This window comes from Dermacentor silvarum, chromosome 1 (assembly GCF_013339745.2).
Source record: "Dermacentor silvarum isolate Dsil-2018 chromosome 1, BIME_Dsil_1.4, whole genome shotgun sequence".
Classification (NCBI taxonomy): domain Eukaryota; kingdom Metazoa; phylum Arthropoda; class Arachnida; order Ixodida; family Ixodidae; genus Dermacentor; species Dermacentor silvarum.
In genome coordinates, this window is record NC_051154.1 from 176,491,219 (window position 1) to 176,509,638 (window position 18,420).

The 18,420-nt window shown below is 41.9% G+C and overlaps 1 protein-coding gene across 5 annotated transcripts in view; it reads right to left on the reverse strand.

The window, feature by feature from the left end:
* The window catches only part of LOC119436439 (rootletin-like), a 199,970-nt gene that overhangs the window by 51,774 nt on the left and 129,776 nt on the right, over positions 1–18,420 (reverse strand). For 4 of the 5 annotated variants that reach the window (XM_049657710.1, XM_049657691.1, XM_037703285.2 and 1 more), the window contains 4 exons: positions 13,070–13,788; positions 11,327–11,490; positions 7,250–7,388; positions 1,550–2,951 (listed from right to left, as the gene is read on the reverse strand). In XM_049657710.1, the coding sequence (XP_049513667.1) occupies positions 1,550–2,951; positions 7,250–7,388; positions 11,327–11,490; positions 13,070–13,788 (2,424 nt within the window). The remainder of the gene's footprint in view (positions 1–1,549; positions 2,952–7,249; positions 7,389–11,326; positions 11,491–13,069; positions 13,789–18,420) is intronic. The other variant, XM_049657713.1, reaches the window with a different exon arrangement.

The window sequence follows — 18,420 nt, forward strand, 5'->3', positions numbered from 1 at the left end:
AATGAACTGTGCCTTAATTCGCTTCGACCTAATTAACACCAAAGGTCGTGGGTCCGACTCCTACCAAAGGTCAAGGGTTCAATCCCCAATTTTGGTGCCATTGAATTTTGGTGCTGTAACGCCGGACATATAATTTTTCGACCCATGAGTCATCTAAGGATTTCAGCTTAATCAGTGTTGCAATTTATATTATCACATTCGCACGTTTACAAAACATTTCAAACAAGGTCACTAGCTACATGCCGACAATGGTGGTAACTGTGCCATTAGTGTGCCTCAACAGATGTACCATCGAGGCCAAATTAAATGCGAACAGCGGAGCATGTGGCCGAAGTATAACTAAAGGTTTACGGTTCATGTTGTCTGCCAGTCATTGTCCACGTGCGTGGGGATGTAGTTCTCGAGGAAGAGTGCAGCGCTGCTCACCCTATTGCGATAAACGTCACCCGTATTTTGTCCGAAAGTTGTTTTCTCATTTCTCCATGGCAGTGCCACATCAACCTGGCAGTACACTGTTATGGTGGCTAGCACCATCGCTACATCTGTAGCATTATATAGCTGGCACGCACCCGGCTTGCTAATGTGTGTTTGCTTTGCTTTTGTTATTACCATCAAAGCTGCCAGTGTCTAATCGTAATTTGAATAGCATGAAAAATGTATTGCATTGGATGCGCAACAGCAGTGCTAGCCACCTTAACAGTAATCGCAGATAGGAATGGCACTGCAATGGCGGGGTGAGAATACAAGCTTCAAACAAAATACAGGTGACATAATATGCACTAGGACAAGCAGGCTAGTGCGTATTATCGAAACCACATGCATGTGTACAATGATGGCTGGTCAACGCCGCACACTGTGCTTTTAGTTATGCTTCGGCCACACACTCTGCTGTTTACATTTCATTTGTATTTGATAGTACATCTGCTGTGGGGGCACTTGCAGGTATGCAGCTCATTACAGCGTCAACAGGAAAGATCCACTAGATGTTCTATGGACCTCCTGCATCCCTAAAATGAGCATCTATTAGAGGTCACTTATGTCCAGCTGCGACATCCTTTCAATGTTACAACAACGTGATCTGGATGGGACTTAGATTATCCATGGTACGTATTTGTAACGTTTTTTGGAGAAATATAGATATCTATAGGATGTGTGCAATGTTTCAAACATGATGTTCTATGGACATCTATGGGACATTAATGGTTCACTGGGTTACTGTTCTCTAAGCGCCATCTTCCCAAGCAACAACTGCCAAGTTGCAAGTGCATATCGCCCATCAATGCAATGTGCCATTTCTTATCACGATGTGCGCACACGTTTGCACACATGGCTCGTGTAGCTGGATGTTGGCAATGTTCTAGCCACTTCTTTTGATTACATTTCTGTGTGTCAACAATTAGTCAACACAGCAGTGCAGCCACATGTACTACTATGAAAATGCACTAGGCTAAATATTCAGATATAACTCACACCTGCAACTTACTTTCAAGATTCTGAAAGTGCAAGTTATACACATGAAACTGTGGCAGTTTCAAGGAAGTAGGCCTACCTTTTTTTACGATCAAGTTCCGCAATGGCCATCATGTGCTGTTTGTCAGCATTCATCTTTAGAAAGCTCTTGCTCTGCTGAGCTTCTCTTCCAACCGCCTCCAATGTTCTTTGTAGTTCATCGTTTCGCCACATCAGTTGTCTGTGTGCCTCCTTGGAAGCACCCAGTTCTTGTTCTAGGTGGTTACAGCGAGAGTTCATGTTCTCGAGTTTTAACTTCGTGGCACTGATTTCTTCTCGAAGTTGCTCACTCAAGCGCTCATATTCTTCAAGCTTCTCAGTGGAAGCTTGCAAGACTGCCTCCAGCTCAATCTTTTGTGTCCTCAAGTTATTGCACTCCTCTTCACAATTTTGAAGTTTACTAGTGATCCGCTCAACCTCATCTTCCCCTGCACTGACTTCAAGGATCAGCCTCTGCTTTTCCTCATAAAGTGACTGCTTTTCACACTGCAGGCCATCCACATGTGATGATAAATCAGCTATTTTGGCAGCTAACTGGTCCTTTTCCACCCTCAAAAGCTTGTCGCTTTGGCTGAACTCATCAGAAATTTTTTTTGTAGCCTGCAGTTCATTCATGGCTTTCTCTAGCTTTTCTTGCAGCTGGCTCTCTTGCTTTCGCAGTGCAAGCAGAGTATCTCTTAGATCCTGGTTTTCTACTCGCAGCCCTTCTAGCTTTGAAAAGGCTCTGTCAATATCAAATTCCAGGTTCACCTTTTCCCGAGATAGGCTGTCGCATCTCTCCCTCAGACCCTTGATCTCGTCTTGTTGGTTCTTGTTCTGTGTGGACAGTGGACCTAGCTTAGTCACCAACTCGGAAATCTTGTTGCTTGTGGACTCGGCGAGTACTTCATGTTCATGCTGTGCTGTTTCCAGCTTCTGTAATAGCACTGCTTTCTCCTCCAAGAGGTTCATGACCTTGTCCCTAAGCAGCACTTCTTCTTTGCCCAGTCTTGCAATCTCTTGAGCTTGCTGCTGAACCCGTGCTACCAAAACACAATTATCATCACACACCACTGCTTGTTCAGAGTTGGGCTTTTCAATGCTTGAACTCTTAGTTTGCTCCAACCTGGTGGGGCCGTCAAGCCTCTCAAGAGACAAATGGTGCTGGGGTTCCCTTGTAATGGAATCAGCCCTCCTTTCAACAAGGGCCTTGTAGTCTTCTTGAAGAATCCGGTGTGCTTCATGAATAGACTGTAGTTCCTTTTGAGAGTCTGCCAGTTCTTTTTCCAAATGCAATTTTGAGTTTTGTTCACGAACTATGGCTCTCTTCAGTATCTCCTCCCTCCTCTCCTTGCACTCAAGCTCTTTCTTGCACTGGTTCAGTTGCTCAGTAGCATTCACCCTAGCATCTGCTCCAACTCCTGAAGGAGTGCTGGCTTCTGCAACGACCGCTTTTTCAGATGCTGCAATGAAAAATGCTTTTGTCAGACGCAAAGTAAAACCAGCCCTGATATAAACATTTATGAAATTCAAAAGTGTAGTAATATTTTTCCGAACGATGGCATATTTTTGCAAAACACTGATTCAAGCTGCTAAAAATTGACTTGAATTCTTGAGTTTTACGTGCCAAAACCACGATTTGGTTACGAGACATGTCGTAGTGGGGGTACGGACTCTGGATCAATTTTGACTACCAGGGGATATATAACGTGCCCCCAATGCACAGGACACAGCCGTTTTTGTATTTCGTCCCCAACAAAATGCGGCTGCGTGGCGGGATTTGATCCCTTGGCCTCATGCTTAGCAGCTCAACATCATAGCCGCTAAGCCACCGTGGCGGGTAAGCTGGCATAAATGACTGCCACGTGGAAGTAAGAAATTTCCAAACCATACAACACTTTAAGAACCATAAGGCACCTTTTAAACTGCCTTTTTCTTTTAACATATAAATCTGTGCTATTAAAACAAACACCGTCTTTAATTTGGTGGGAACATGCAGCTCTGCACAGTACTTTTCATAGCAACAGAATTGGTTTAGGTACCACTTAAATCGTGCCCCTCAATGTGAAAACCTTCATTTATGCCAAATGTTTCTGTCTGTAGCTAACTCTTACACTTGCAATGCGTTTTGTACCAGGTCAAAGTCAATGAAAATGAAAGTCAAACTGCAATGAAATTTCACTTTGGCTAAATTGGTCATAAATGAGTAGTATGAGTAGTACAGTAGAATACCATTAAACGGAACCTCAAGGGACCAGAAAAATATCTTCCGATTAAAAGGAATTCCATTTGCCTAAAGAGATGTGCATAGGTGTAGCGCTATATGTTATACACCCTCTAAACACTGTTAGACATGTTAAGAATAAAGAAGCGAATGTAGCAGCTAGCTTGTCTCATGGTTTGAGCATGGTAGACAATTTTTTAGTTGGAGGAGGCAACGGCAACGCACCAAAGCAAAAACATAGCTTTTACTGCTGGACTCTGTGGCCGAATTAGCCTGCTGTTGTGCAGGTGAAGTCCAAATTATCAAATATCAAACGGTGCGCTGAAAGGTGTCCGAAATTTCAGTCGCGCTTATTTCGGTCGTCTATGGGGCGAGTGGCGGTGCTGCAACGCTGTCCAGACTGCACATGCTATGAATGAAATATTAATATATTAATTTTTCTGCTTGCTTGAGTCTTTCATTGCTTTTTGAGGATGACTATGCAGTAGACAGGTGTCACAAAATAAAAATCCGATTTCTGACTTTTTCTGAGGGGGAAAAACACTTTAGAGCTTGCTTCTATTGTTCCGTTTACTGGGTTGCAAAAATTTTGGCGCCAATTAACGAGAGCTTTCTTGCATTGGCCAAATACAAAACCAATCAATATTATTCTGTTTAACCAGCAATTCTGTTTAAGTGATTGCTGTTTATCGAGACTCTACTGTATATACCATCAAAGAAATCTTGGTGAAGCCGCAATGCTGGTAATTGTATAATTTTATTATTAACTGCCTCTAGTTAGCACCTAAGCGGATGATGCAGGCACCTGGCGGCTAGTGGATATAATGTGGAAATCCCCAAAAAGGCTCCCAAAACTTGCAACACCCTGCAGGTGCTACCCGATATCAGAGGTAATGCCTAGGCATGTGCCAATTCTAAACGTTCCAGGTTTTGTCAGATTTTCCACAAGCAGTGATGGCAGCATTTTCTTTGGGGGTTTTGGTATAAAAATATTTCATTGTGGGGTTTTGATGTACTGAAATTGCACAGCTGGTTATGAGAGACGCCTTAGTGCAGGGTTCCGGATTTTTGACTACTTGAGGTTCATTAACCCTTTGACTGCCGGGTATCTTTTTTCCGACTACTTGTGAGCCCCTGCTGGGTTTTTATTACGTATTGGTTCAGCAGACATTTCATGCTACATTGAGGCAACTTCTTCATCCTCACTTCCTCCCAAGTGAGATTTCATCAACAATTCATAAATACCCTTGCCTGTCCAAGATCAGATGAACCTGCCAAACTAGACTGCCATGGCTGTCCTGATAAGTCCGAAGGAGAGAGACACGAACGGGACATGTGTTCTACCTACTCTCAAAGTATAGCTTACAAGTTTTGTTTCTTTAAATTCCCTCTCCATAGATGGCACAACTCACATTCAATGGTCTTTTTAGCACAAGTTGCTGCTGTAGAGGCAGTAAGTGTACTGAATACGCAAAATGAGTGTACTCGGCAGCACTACGGGCTGTGTGAGGGTCGGTCACCGAGATATCTCGGGAGTGGAGGGTTAGCATCCACCCAATACACTTTTTTTTTTGCATTCTGCCCCCATCGGAATGCAGCCACTAGGCCGGGATCGAACCTGCAACCTCATGCTGAGCTGTGCAACACCACAGCCACTGAGCTATTGTAGCGAGTGGTATCAAAAACGTTCAATTTTGAAAGCTTTTCGCGACTCACCCACTCATGTCTCAACTGTAAAATTTTGCATGGATGCTGCTTCATATCTACAATATCTGAAACTACTTATTACGCAGTCCAAAATTTTGTAGCAGTCGGCCTTTACAGTGGTGGGAATGTCCATCAGCATTTGGAGCAGCCACTGCAGCAGGCAAAATCTAATTTTGGAGCACCTACTGCTGTGTTTGGAGCAGGTGTAAGCCTTCCACGAAAGTGCATGCAGAAAAACAAACTATAGTTTAGTGTTCTCTTTAGTTCACATAATCATTTACTTATAAAAACTGGGAGCAAAGTAAGTGATTCACCGCAGCAAGCTACGACGGCAGCGGCAAGCATACATTAACAGCGACATGCTACCACGCAAGGAACATTAAAGGGTCACTATAAAGAGAAACATTCTTAAATTTCGTGGTATTAAGTATATTTATTATTAGAACAGCAAATGAACGTCACAGTCCTCAGTGCTACCTTGATGTCATGGATTTCGAAGTACTTTTTCGTATTTGGGCCGTTGTGGACCTGTAAAAGCTTTTGGAACTTGCCAAGTAGTCTTCCGCCCTTCTAGGATGCAATGTAGTCCAACTCCACCGAAGAAAAGTTATCTGGGCCCGAGCAATCGCCATAAAAATCTATGACGTTATGGTGAGCTGGGGCGAGAAATTCAAGGCGCGGTGCCCACTTGTTTTTCGTTCTTGCATCTCTTTTGGCTTACGAAGCCTGTTTTCACGATGAGGGTAGCTCTTTTGTTATTTATATAAGTAATGTAATAGTGCAGCTGAAATCATCTTTCTTTTATTTTCCTATTAAAGGAGGACCACTTTGCAGGTTTGATATTCTGCATATTTCAATTTCGTTTTATGAGCCATATCAGGGCGGTGCGAGCATGTATTTATATTCTTTTTTCCGCACCTGATATGCACTTGCAGGAAAGGCGTATAGGACTAGACTACTTGCTTGTTCGCGTTCAACTTTTTTACCACGAGCTTTACGAAAGGCACATGTATTACTAAAGACATAGTTGACAAAGAGTATGAAACGTGGTCTAGTACATGATCAGCATACATTTGGTTATAACGCCGAATGCTAAATTCAGCAACTTCAAACCCTATTAAAAAAAAAAAAAGTAATGCAGTGCCACTAATAAAGTTTCAAGCAAGCAACATGAATAAGTATGGTGGACACTGATCAGCTTTTCGTCTACAAAGCACCATCACACCTCAGCCCTCAATGCGTAGAACTACTGCGTTGATCACACCATCACAAAGCTAGCATGCCCACCCAACTCTTTGTAGCCTCATGCACGCCTCACAGTTGGCGTATAAAAAGAGGCATCAAGTAGATTCTGTGACCTTTCATAGCACCAGTCCCGGCTGTAAGGCCCTGAATGAATGCGGCCAATGAATGCAATGGTGCCATGGTCTGTTTTGCATTGCGTGGTAGCTTCAGAATTTTCACACCAGAAAAATTACATTATGGTGCAGCAGTGGCGCAATTTAGGTGAAAAAGACAATTCTGGAGCAGTGTGGAGAAACAAATTCCAGTCAGTGCAGATTGGCGCAATTAGCACAGCATTCCCACCACTGTCTTCAAATGCTGCAAAAATGAACAAAATTGATGACTAGGTATTATTTGGTCTTGCATACAGCTCTCACCATTCTGTAAACTGTAAAATTTTGCACTGAGGCGGCTGCATATCTACAATGTCTGAAACTAAGCTTTTTATGTGGCTTAAAAATTCGTTGCAGTTGGCCTTTCAGTACTACAAAAGTTAACGAAATTATTGGTAAGGTAGAGTCAAATAGGTATTTCATCTATACGCACCAAGATGTTCCGTGAGAAGTTCCTGCAAAACTTGATTATTTATGAACATTTCCTCCAGCCGAAACTCTAGTTTGCGCATTGAGTTGCCGTGAGATTCTAGCAAATCCGTTTGCTTCAGCTGCCGAGACTCAGTGGCATCCTGAAACATAACAAAATAAAAATATGCTTCACCAATCACAGGAAATGGGTGGGTCGGTTCAGTGATTGAAACTACTGAAACTAATGATGAAATTATTGTTCACGGCATTATAAAGAGAAATGGAGAGAGAGCAGGACACCGCCAGGGGGGTCCGAACAAACATGAACTTAATAAATGCAGAAGTGATAATTTTTTTTAAGATAACGAAACTTTTAAGTCCTTAAATCACACAATTTTAGCCATGAGTAAAGCAATGAACTATAATATGAAATGTATAGAAGTATATCTCTTGTCCATGGTTTAAATGTGTACAATTAACTATAGCCTAAAACGTAAATAATATGCGTCCTGTCCATGGGCTTTCAGTAAGTTCGCCACAAAGATGAAATGCAGAGAGGCAGCTGCTGTGTAAAAAATGATGAATGAGCACTCTTTGCAGAAAAAAGTACTTGGACTGATTCCATTGTGATCTTTTCACAGCCCACCTCCTGGTTTTTGTTAAGAATTTCTTTAGGCTTGTGATACAACCTCATTCATTACGATGTTAGAAAACATGTGCAGCTTTCCTTGTGGCTCACCATCAGCTGGATGACCTTCCCTCTAAAAGCAGGCTGATGTGTTCAGCTCTTGACTACCACAGAAGGTTCTAAATGGCATCTTCGGCATTGCTCATAATGAATAAATCTGTTCACACAGTTAAGGTTGCTACAGGGGAAAGAAACTCATTACAGGGAGTCACACCTTTCCTTTGAGTGAAAACTTCACCATGATAAAACTTGCACACAATTATGTTAAATCATATGCTTGATATAAGTGTTATTCCTATCAGGTTTTTGCACTCTGCCGCTATTGCTAAAATGCAAAAATACATATGGGTTCCTCAAAAATCAAACTTTGCAGTTGCAGAAAAATTTGTTGAGGTCCGAGAATCAAACCTGGAACAACTGAACATGATGTACTGTAGCGTGATAGACTTCACACAAAGCGAAGTAACGCACGGACCAAGTGCTACACTCTGGAGCACTGCACAGTCCGTTTTTTCTGGCCAGAGCCCAGCCCAAGCCTGCAAGTGCCATGCGCTGGCCTGCCCAAGCTCGGCCCGGTATTTTCGAACGCCGTCCAGCCCGACCTTGCGGTATCACTCCGCAAGCGGTATCACACGCTGCTCAAATATCGGTAAAGGAGTTGCGTGCAGAATGCAAGAGAAAAATAAATATCCTGCGAGTTTTTCTTGCACAGTTTGCGTTTTTCTTCGCAGCACCAGAAACTGGCAAAATAGTTTTGGACCAGGACAGCCGGAAAGTGGGTAAAAGTTTTGGACCGCAAAGGGTTAATTTAGTTTGTATGCCTATGTTTACAAGTTTATACGGCCGATAAACCTACTACCCTTACTTCACTAGCTGTCCACTAATTTGCTATCACAATCGATGCTTCACCTTTCGGGTGAAACTGAGACTTTTTTTTAATAGATATCTCTTATTGGCCAATTCGCACTTTCAGGAAAAAAACTATAGTTTTGAAACTAAATTAAAGGGAAACTGAGACATCCACCCAAATGTAGCAATTGCTACAATGGAAACCCAACCGGGTTCCTCGAAAGAAAGCCTCGCAGTTGAAGAAAAATTCGTCCTAGTCCGGGACTGGAACCCGGAATCGAGTTCGAGTCTCGGGTTCGAGTCCCGGACCAGGACAAATTTTTCTTCAACTGCGAGGCTTTCTTTCGAGGAACCCGGTTGGGTTTCCATTGTAGCAATTGCTACATTTGGGTGGATGTCTCAGTTTCCCTTTAATTACTTATCTCCACCTAGCGGATTTCCACTGAATTATTACGTCATAGTTTTGAAACTGCAATGATGAAAACTGTTTGCAAGATTTTTAGGCTAAAAATTTGTGAGGAACAAGACTATAGACGTCTTGAATTTCTAAATTGCTTCTATCAAGAAGAAAAAAAAAGATTTCTGGATCCCCATAACAAAAAAACAAAAAAAGAAGAAAAAAAAAAGTTTTTCAAGTGATGCAGTTCCTACAGAAAAAGCTATAAAATTGCAAGTGGCTGCCGCTATCCTGTAATCTAGAGCGTCCTGAAGACATTTATTCAAAACATTTCATATATCTTTAAAAGTTTTTAAAGTACAGTTTTCCTAAGGTAACACCCTCATTTGCTCAATGGGACATGCGTAATTTTTTTCTCACTTGTTCCAAGGTAATGAAATTTACAGCATGCTATAATCCTGACAAACCATCCTGCCAAATGTGGTTAAAATCTGTATTTTGGTTCAAATGTTAACCTTTCAACCACACATCCCCACTTAAGGGCACCAGCAATTCAAATCTGATTCAGACAATAGGAGCGCTCTCTAAGCATCAGGTGATGGCAGTAAAGGATCAAGACCACAGAACCTCCTTGTTCGCAAAGCTTGCTTTTGCTCTTCTCGCTTACTTCTTTTGCATTAATTTTTAGGAGGAGAAATATGCTGCCGTGGTTATCTGAAGCTACAGTCTCTCCTCTTTAATATGGTACAAAGATGGCGGCACTGTGTCAATGGAGAGCCCCGTTATCTGCAGTGCAACAGCATCTTTCAACTCAATTTTCTATCCAATTTTTTGCCCCTCTTACATTGCCTGCATAGCCATAGGAAGCTGCTCGCAAGTATGAGCAAGGTTTCTACTCCAAAGGGTTTTTTTTAGCAGTTTATTCAAGGCTTGAAGAAATCCCTGCCACACCTGCGACAGAACTGTGTGCTTCTCTATAGCTTAAGTGCATAAAAAAATTCGCCTTTTTTGAAGGCTCCAGTAAGGATTTTTTATTCAATACACCATCAGGGTTACAATAACATGCTATATATCAATAGAAACTTATAAAAAAAAGCTTGATTTTCAAGAAATAAAGTTTCAAACACATTTTAAGGTATAATGACTAATATACTTTATGAAAAACTAACTTTATTTAAAAGTATAGGAAATGTTTACAATGTTGCACTGCTAATATAAAAAAGAATAGAAAACGCATTCTCAAACATGCAAAGTGTTCTCACTCCAATTCTTCCTTACAACTCATGAAAGTTTCTGTAATCTAGCTCATGCGATGTGTGCTAAAAAATATTTTCTGCCTTGTGGAAATTGCCTCTTTCTCATAGGACCCACAAATATTGGGCAAACGTCACAGTCTGCTGGGCTGATGACAACAAATCTCCACCACATCCCGTAAAACACTGTAAATAAGACATTTAATATTGCCAACATCATTATGACATCTCAATCAGCACAAGAAATTAGTCAGCTGCTAAAATCCCGAAAAAAACAAATTTCCAGACAGCTGACAACGCTCGGAGCTGGTTTTGCAGATCTCAATCATCCGAATTAAAATGCCATGATCCGACATCTTCAGACTGATTGCTACTATTGGTATCCAAACAATAATTTGAGAGTGCAGCAGAATCGCGAAATTGTTGTTCTTGCGAGGGCTCAGCACTCAGCTAATGTGCCAGCCACCTTTGCGATCAATGAGTGCACAGCTCTGCGCACTTGCTAAAAAAATTGCCTCCACAACAGCAAAAAAAACCTTTACTTAGGAAACGAGTCTACTCCCTAGTATCTTAGACTATGTTGTAGGTGACGCATTTATTCCATAAGGGTGCCTAGATCCTAGAATTAGGGCACGGCACTCATGGGTCACTCGTGATCCATGTGCAATGGCCACTATAAGGAGTGTGAATAAAAGAGCATAGTTTTAAAATAACAAAATTTCAACAAAAATGACATGACTTAAATTAGGGGCATACCTTACTACTGCAACAGCTTTATACATTCTTCAGTTAATGTGAACATATGAGCCACAGATAATATCAAAGCAAGCAGGTCAGCTGTACCACACCAGTTTTGTAAAGACCTTACATCACTGAAAACAAAGCCCCGAAAAGTAAAAGAAAAAAAGTGACCTTTGGGCTTTCTCCCAAGGCAGTCTCCAACAGTTTCTGGCATGATTCCTTATGCAAGGCCAAGGTGTCTTCAAGTCTGGAGCCACACTGTTGAATTCTCCGCAGGAGTTTTTCAAACTCGCGAGTTTTTATGTAGCTGGCCGGTGTGGCTCGTTTGCTACACCCTAAAGTAGACAAAGCTTTTAGTCAAGTTCCACTCTGAGTTCCAAAACAAGAGCTAGCAACATCCTGGCACTATCACATGATGAAAGCTTTAGACACTGGAGCTACGGAAGACATTAGGAAATGTTTTGGGTCATTGCCGAAAAGCCGAATCGACAGCCTGCACATGATGTAGGCTTGGCTCCCACTGACCACAAATTGATTTTTTTTTGTTTTTTGTTTTTTGCGAGCAGAGGGAAAAAAATAATAATCAAAGAAAGAAAGAAGGGTATTGTAAAGAAGTATCAGTGCAAGAAAATTGACCAGAGCAACTCCTAGGTAAAAGTGTGATTGAAGTTAAGAAAACAGATTTCCTACTTAATACTGAAAATGTTTCCTGCATACAAAGCAAACATTGCATTACAGATCTGCTCATGTAGGTATATTAGGGTAGGCTTTGCTTGACGCTGAGTGGCAGCTAAAGCATCTGTTAAACATGACATAAAACGACACACAAAATTTCAAATAAATAATCATGCAAGAAAGCATGCAGCATAAAGTAAACGACCATGCAGCTAATGTCAGCATAGGTATTCACATAAATGCAAGACAAGCAACATTAAAAAAATCGCTTTAGTGGAATGTAGCACTTACATACGATATGATTTACGGTAGCCCATTCTTAAATAAAAGATCTACTATAACAGAATTTTTTTTTTTTTCAATAAGCAAAGACGCATAGACTAAGTAATGGCTGCAGGCTTGTTAGAACTTAGCTGTGCTGAGCAGCTTAACACAGCGTGGTGATACTCTCCCCCCCCCCCCCCCCCCCCCGCCCCCTTCTGCTTTTTCTTTCATAATGAACTCCTTTCCCAGCTGAAAACCTGAGGTGCAGGTATCACATAAAAAACTATGTAAAAGGTTGCTTGAAAAGTTTTTCAGTAAGCATGTATTCATTCATATCTTGCAGTATATCTCGACACAATTAGGCAACTGTGCACAAATTGGCACCTCTGCACGATTGAGCACAATCTCTTTGCCTGCCATACATGGATGATAACACTTGCTGCAAGTGTACTGAAAATGCATTGAAACATTTCTTCCAAAGCGTTTTCAAAAAAAGAATAAACCGTGCAGGTACTATTACAAGAGTGCAGCCATTACATGCATTTATAGAGTAGCTGTACAGGCAATTTAAGCAGTAACAAAGGAGGTACGCTTAAACATTGCATCTCACAAACACAAGCTTTGCTAATGGGGATGCCAGGTCACATAATTAGTGAGAACCATTTTCGTCATCCAGTCATGCCAACTTTGCTCCGCATGGGGAATCACAACTAAAGCACAATGTCTCAAGCATTGGTAACCAAACAATAAGTAAGCCGCTGACTGCAAACAGAAAAGAAACAGTGCCTGCAACTTCCTCGTACAGGCAAGTGAAAACCAGAAGTTAATCAGTGGAGGGCAACCAAGTATATGGCAGCAAACCAAAACGAAAACAAAGCTTCTAGGAAATACAGGCCCAGGTGACAGGCCACTAGCATTCCCTCGAGGCAGTGCAGCAGGCTTGTGCAAGCATGGCACCCCCACCCCCTTGACTACCTCCATCTGCTGTTGGGCAGCTGAGCCGTTTCCCTCGGGACACGTCAGGCCAAGTGTCCTTGGCTTTCTTGACCCCCGTGTCTGAGCCTGGCTCCTGCCGTCCACCAACCACAGCCTTTCTTGCCTCCTTGGGCGACCTACGCGGCTGCTTGCTCCACTCTTTGCGGCAGACACCACCCATTCGCTGTTCTGAGACACTACGATCTGGCTCTGACCATATGTCTGAATCTGAAGACCAGCACTGGAAACGGCCAATAGGCACTAGCGGCTCTTGTGGTGCATTGTTTTCCAAAGCCGAATTGCGGGAGTCTTTCCATCGCAGCAAGGAAGGAGATGAAGAAGAGGAGTAGTCTGCATCTGCATCAGCCTCCTCCGCAGCTACAGCTGAAGCCACTGTTGGGAGGTTGGAGCATTCAGTGGTATTCAGGGCTTGCTTTTGCCAAGTGCTCCGCAGGTAGACATTCTCAGGAAGGCCCCTCTCATTCAGCAGGAGCAGGATGTCATCACTGTCACTGGCTTGCACTAGAACTACCTGGTCCTGATAACGCCACGATGCATCCGTGTCCTCCCCTTCACAGAGAGATGCCGGTGTGCCAGGATGGCGACGCGAAGGGCACCTACCTCCAGTTGCTGACGATGCCCTCTCAGGACACTCTTCCTCCAGCCGCCTAGTAAGGGTCGAGATCTCACTCTGCTGCTGCTCCACTCGATCTCGCAACCTGATGATGTGCAGCAGAAGCATATGGATAATGTTACTGAGTTAATTTGCAAGACATGGCTTTAGCGTGTCCCCAGAATAATAAGACAGATGGATCATGATGCTTTGGACAAAATCTTATGTTACAAAAGTGAAAAAGCAAGAATATGTTTTGTTTACACGGTATATTTGCATAGTTTCACAACGGCATGCAATTCATCTCTCAAATAGTAAAGATCTAGCAGCACGTAACACGCTGACATGCTTATTAACTCCATTGCACTGACATATTTTTATGTCACCAAGCTGCACTCAGAATATAACTGTAGTGGAGAACTCCACATTTACTTTGACCATTTGGGCACCTAGGTTTCAGTATATACATGTAGTGCACACCCAAGTCTCAGTGTATAGGCGTTTTTGTGTTTCACTTCCACTGGAATGGAAATGCAGTAGTCAGGAATTGAATCAGTGGCCACATGCTCAGCTGCAGAACATCGCAACTACAGAGCCACTGCAGTGGATTGCTGCTTTATATGTCAAGATTAAGTTCACTCAAAGCGCTAAACACAAAAAGCGTAACAAACTGAAAACAATAGGCAGCCATGGCAGCCATGGTACTAAATGTGCCTGTTCAACATATGCAGTCAAGTGCAATGTCTACAGCTATGTGCAGCATGAGATATACCTTACAGGGAGGACTGAAAGAGTACTTAACTGCAACAATAACAAGCAAACTGAAAATGAAGCCGAAAAAAACCACAGGGAAAATTTATTTCCCCTTTACTAATTTCCTCTGTTTTCATCCGCTTCATTGTTTTATGGCTTCTTATTACTAATAAAAATTTAGCTCTTCAATCATCAGGAACTTCAAAAGCTAACTTGTGAAGTAAGTTGGGAAGTATACAAGAGATAATTGAAAATGCAAGAAATACAGCTATGAAGCGAAGACATCAGTAATGGTCATCAGGCAGTATTGCAGGAGTATTCTTTCGTTGTGTAAAAATACTAATCAAGTCTCAGTATTATGATTTACTACTGAAGGCAATCTCAAAGTATTCTAAGAAAGGCAAGACAATAACTCCTTTTAGATTTGATAAGCCTCAAAGTTTGGTGAATTCTGTTATATATACAGGGTGCCCCAACTATTATGTACCAAGATTTAAAAATATGCCAATGCCATGTAGCTGGACTTAACCAAGGTAATGTTGTTTGCTGTCACTTGGAGACTCAGATTATTTTTTGCACTCCACCTAATTACCTAATTAGTCTTAATAAATCAACTTCTCATATGTTATAATTAGATGAAAAGTGTCAGTGAGAAAATTACAGAGCAACTCCTGATACAGCTTTCTGTTGCTCAATACATGCTACATATAAGTGTTTCTCCGAGCGTGAAAGAAGCCCACGAATACACGCAAAATTGCCATGCGACTGGCTGCTTGAGGCACCGAGTGTATTCGCAGGCTTCTTTCACACTGGGAAAAACACTTTTATTTAGCACGTATTGAGCATCAGAACGCTGCATTGGGAGTTTTTCATGTTCTCTACAATTTTCTCATTGACACTTTTCATCTAATTATAATACCTGACAAGTTGATTAATTAAGACTAATTGGGTAATTAGTGGAATGCAAAAAATTATCTATGTCCAAGCGACAGCAAACAACATTAGCTTGGTTCTGTCCAGCTATTTGGCATTCTGTCCTTATCGGAACACACCCAGTATCTGCTGTTGTACCTCTCCCAGATATAAATAGCTCGGCAGACACTGAAGTTTAGGCCTAACGAGAAAACTTTTGCCATTAAAAGCTTCTTTCTTCGGGCAACATAGCTTGAGAGGAATGGGACAGTTATGTTGAAGGTGGAACGGGATGCTGTCCCATTCCTCCCCACAATAGTGCTGATGATATGGGTAGCAAAGCAGCAGAAGGGTTGAACCATATTAGCCCCATTAGGTCTATAAATATTTGGTGCCGTGAAAATTGGATAACAGATAGGTTGTTAAGATAACAATTCACGTTAGGTTACAAAATTTGATTTGAATCTTTAGCGGCATTATAAAACGTACATGTTGTTCCAATGAATGGTTCTGATTACACCTTCGCGAGTGGCCTGGAATAAGAGCATGAATGGTAGGCTAAAGTAAGAGTGCATAGAATTCTAGTTAAACCACCATAAAACCACTTTGTGTATGCGCTTATTTACATTTGTCCATTACTGCTCCATCTCAATTTGCAGAATATACCAAGAGTATACAAAAGAAAGCATATTGAGAGGGCTCAAACATCAGTTTCATGCTGGATGCTGTGAGACTGGTATGTGATCAAAAGAAAACTATAAGAGATGTGGCAAAAGCTCTTAAAGTATCAAAATCATCACTTGGGCAAGTTGAAAATAAGTACAAGGGTTGTGGTGAGAGTGGCAGTAGCCTTTTGAAGTCCAACCTGATCTGTGGAATAGTCTTTACAGCAGAAGATGAAGTACTTTTGAAATAATATTTGCTGAAGGCAAGCAAAATGCATTATGGGCTTGCAAGGATGCAGGTTCGTGTACAGGCGTACCAGTTTGCAACAGCCTTAAACCGCAAGTGTGCAACATCATGAGATGCCAACAAGCTAGCTGAAAGATACTGGTTTATGGGATTCATGGACCGCCATCCTGAACTATCTCTTCAATTGCCGGAAGTGACCAGTCTCAGTTGGGCAACAAGCTCTAACAAGCACAATGTCAATGCTTTCCTTTCAAACCTAAAAAGCGTCTATAACTGAAGCAAGCTAACTCCAGACTGCATCTACAATAGTCACCAACGGTCTTTACAACTACACACAATCAATCAAAGATTGTCACAGCACATAGAGAAAAGCAAATTGGTGAGTTCACATCAGCGGAACGTGGCAAATGAGTGACTGTCTTGTGCACTATCCGTGCCACAGGAAATGCCCTGCCTCTGGTATTTATTTTTCTGCGGTTGAGATTTAAAGATACATATATTTCTGAAGGGCATCCCAGCTGGAAGTCTTGGTTTGGCAAGCAAGTCAGGATGAATGTCCAGCGAACTGTTTCTACTGGTATTAAAGCACATAGACATACAAAGTGCTTAAAGGAAGAACCTATTGTGTTAATTCTTGAAAATCATGGAAGCCATGTCAGCTTCAGCACCATCAACAAAGCCAAGGAGAGTGGTGCCATCCTGCTTACGTTTCCACCACACTTTAGCCAATGCCTGCAGCTGCTTGACGTGTCCGTATATGGACACTTCAAATCTCGGTACAATGCTGCTTGCAATGATTGGCTCATAAAGATACCCAGGAAAGACCATCTCTGTCTACAACATTGGAGAACTAGTGGGATCTGCCAATGTAATAACGGTGATACAAAAGAAAGTAATCTCCGACTTTTAGAAAACTGGTATTCGGCTTTCTAATAGTGAGCCCTTCATTGTGGATGGCTGCACGATGTCTGTCACTGACAGACCCGGCAGTTCTCGCAACGAAGAGATATCGCCGAAGACGGACATCATCAGTGAAATGGACAGCTCAAGCCTTCTACAAAATGTGTTGAACTCCTATACAAACACCAGCACAGCTAAAAATGCCTTCGCAGATGTCTACACATCTCAGTCAAAGAAGTGTCAGCATTAATTGCTTCGCCAAGCAGAACTGTTCCAAGCGACTTTCGGCTATACCCTAAGGCTGCACCGCGTAATATAGGGAAAAAAGGAAGGAAGAAAGGTAGGACAAAAGTGCTGACAGATACCCCAGGGAAGCATGCAATTGAACAAGAAGCTGCGGAGAGATTGGCATGGCAGAGTGTAAAAAAAAGAGTGCTAAATACAGCTAAGACTGTCACCAGTATCTGAACAATAAAGAAACAGCATCGCACAAGTGGAGTACAGACTGTTGCCATTACCTTTGACAATGCCGACAGTGACATATCAGGTTTATGATGCTCAGCTGCACGGCATTTCTGAGGTTGATTGGCAGAATGAAGCTGTTAAATTGACAAATGACAATTCTGTTCTTGTCAGGTTTTCTAAAAAACAATCAAACATCTATTACATGGGTAAAGTCAAGAGCAGTGACAACTTTGATGTCAGTGTCTGGTTTTTGCGGAAGAAACATGAGTTCGAACTTTTACTTTCCTCCTCGTGAATATGTAGCCATTGTACCAATGACTGTCATTCATTGTAATGAAGCTGCCAGTGCCAAGGACAATTGGGGGAACAAAGTGATTGCAGTTCTACTTCAAGATTGATCTGGAACTATCAGCTTTATAATGTTCACTAAAGCGGTACCAAATGCTTTGTTAAACACGTCCCATTCCTCCCAATTGATGTCCTACTCCACCCTAAGGTAGAGATGGAATGGGACAGATTTTAGTTGCAGTAATTTTTTTACACTAGGAGTACTATGAACCAGTGCTTCTCGGAATTTGTGCAGGGTATTTAGGTATCACTTGTAAGCCATCTAACATTTGTTTGTGTTCGAAATAAACAAATAAAAATATATTCATGAAAAGTGTCCCATTCCTCCCAACTCTCCCCTATGTTTGTTATGACTTCGGACACAAAATAAGCAAGCCACGTTTCCACACTTTAGGTCATCACATTCAGCTGACAAGGCATACCATTTCTTTTTAACTAAAACAAAATA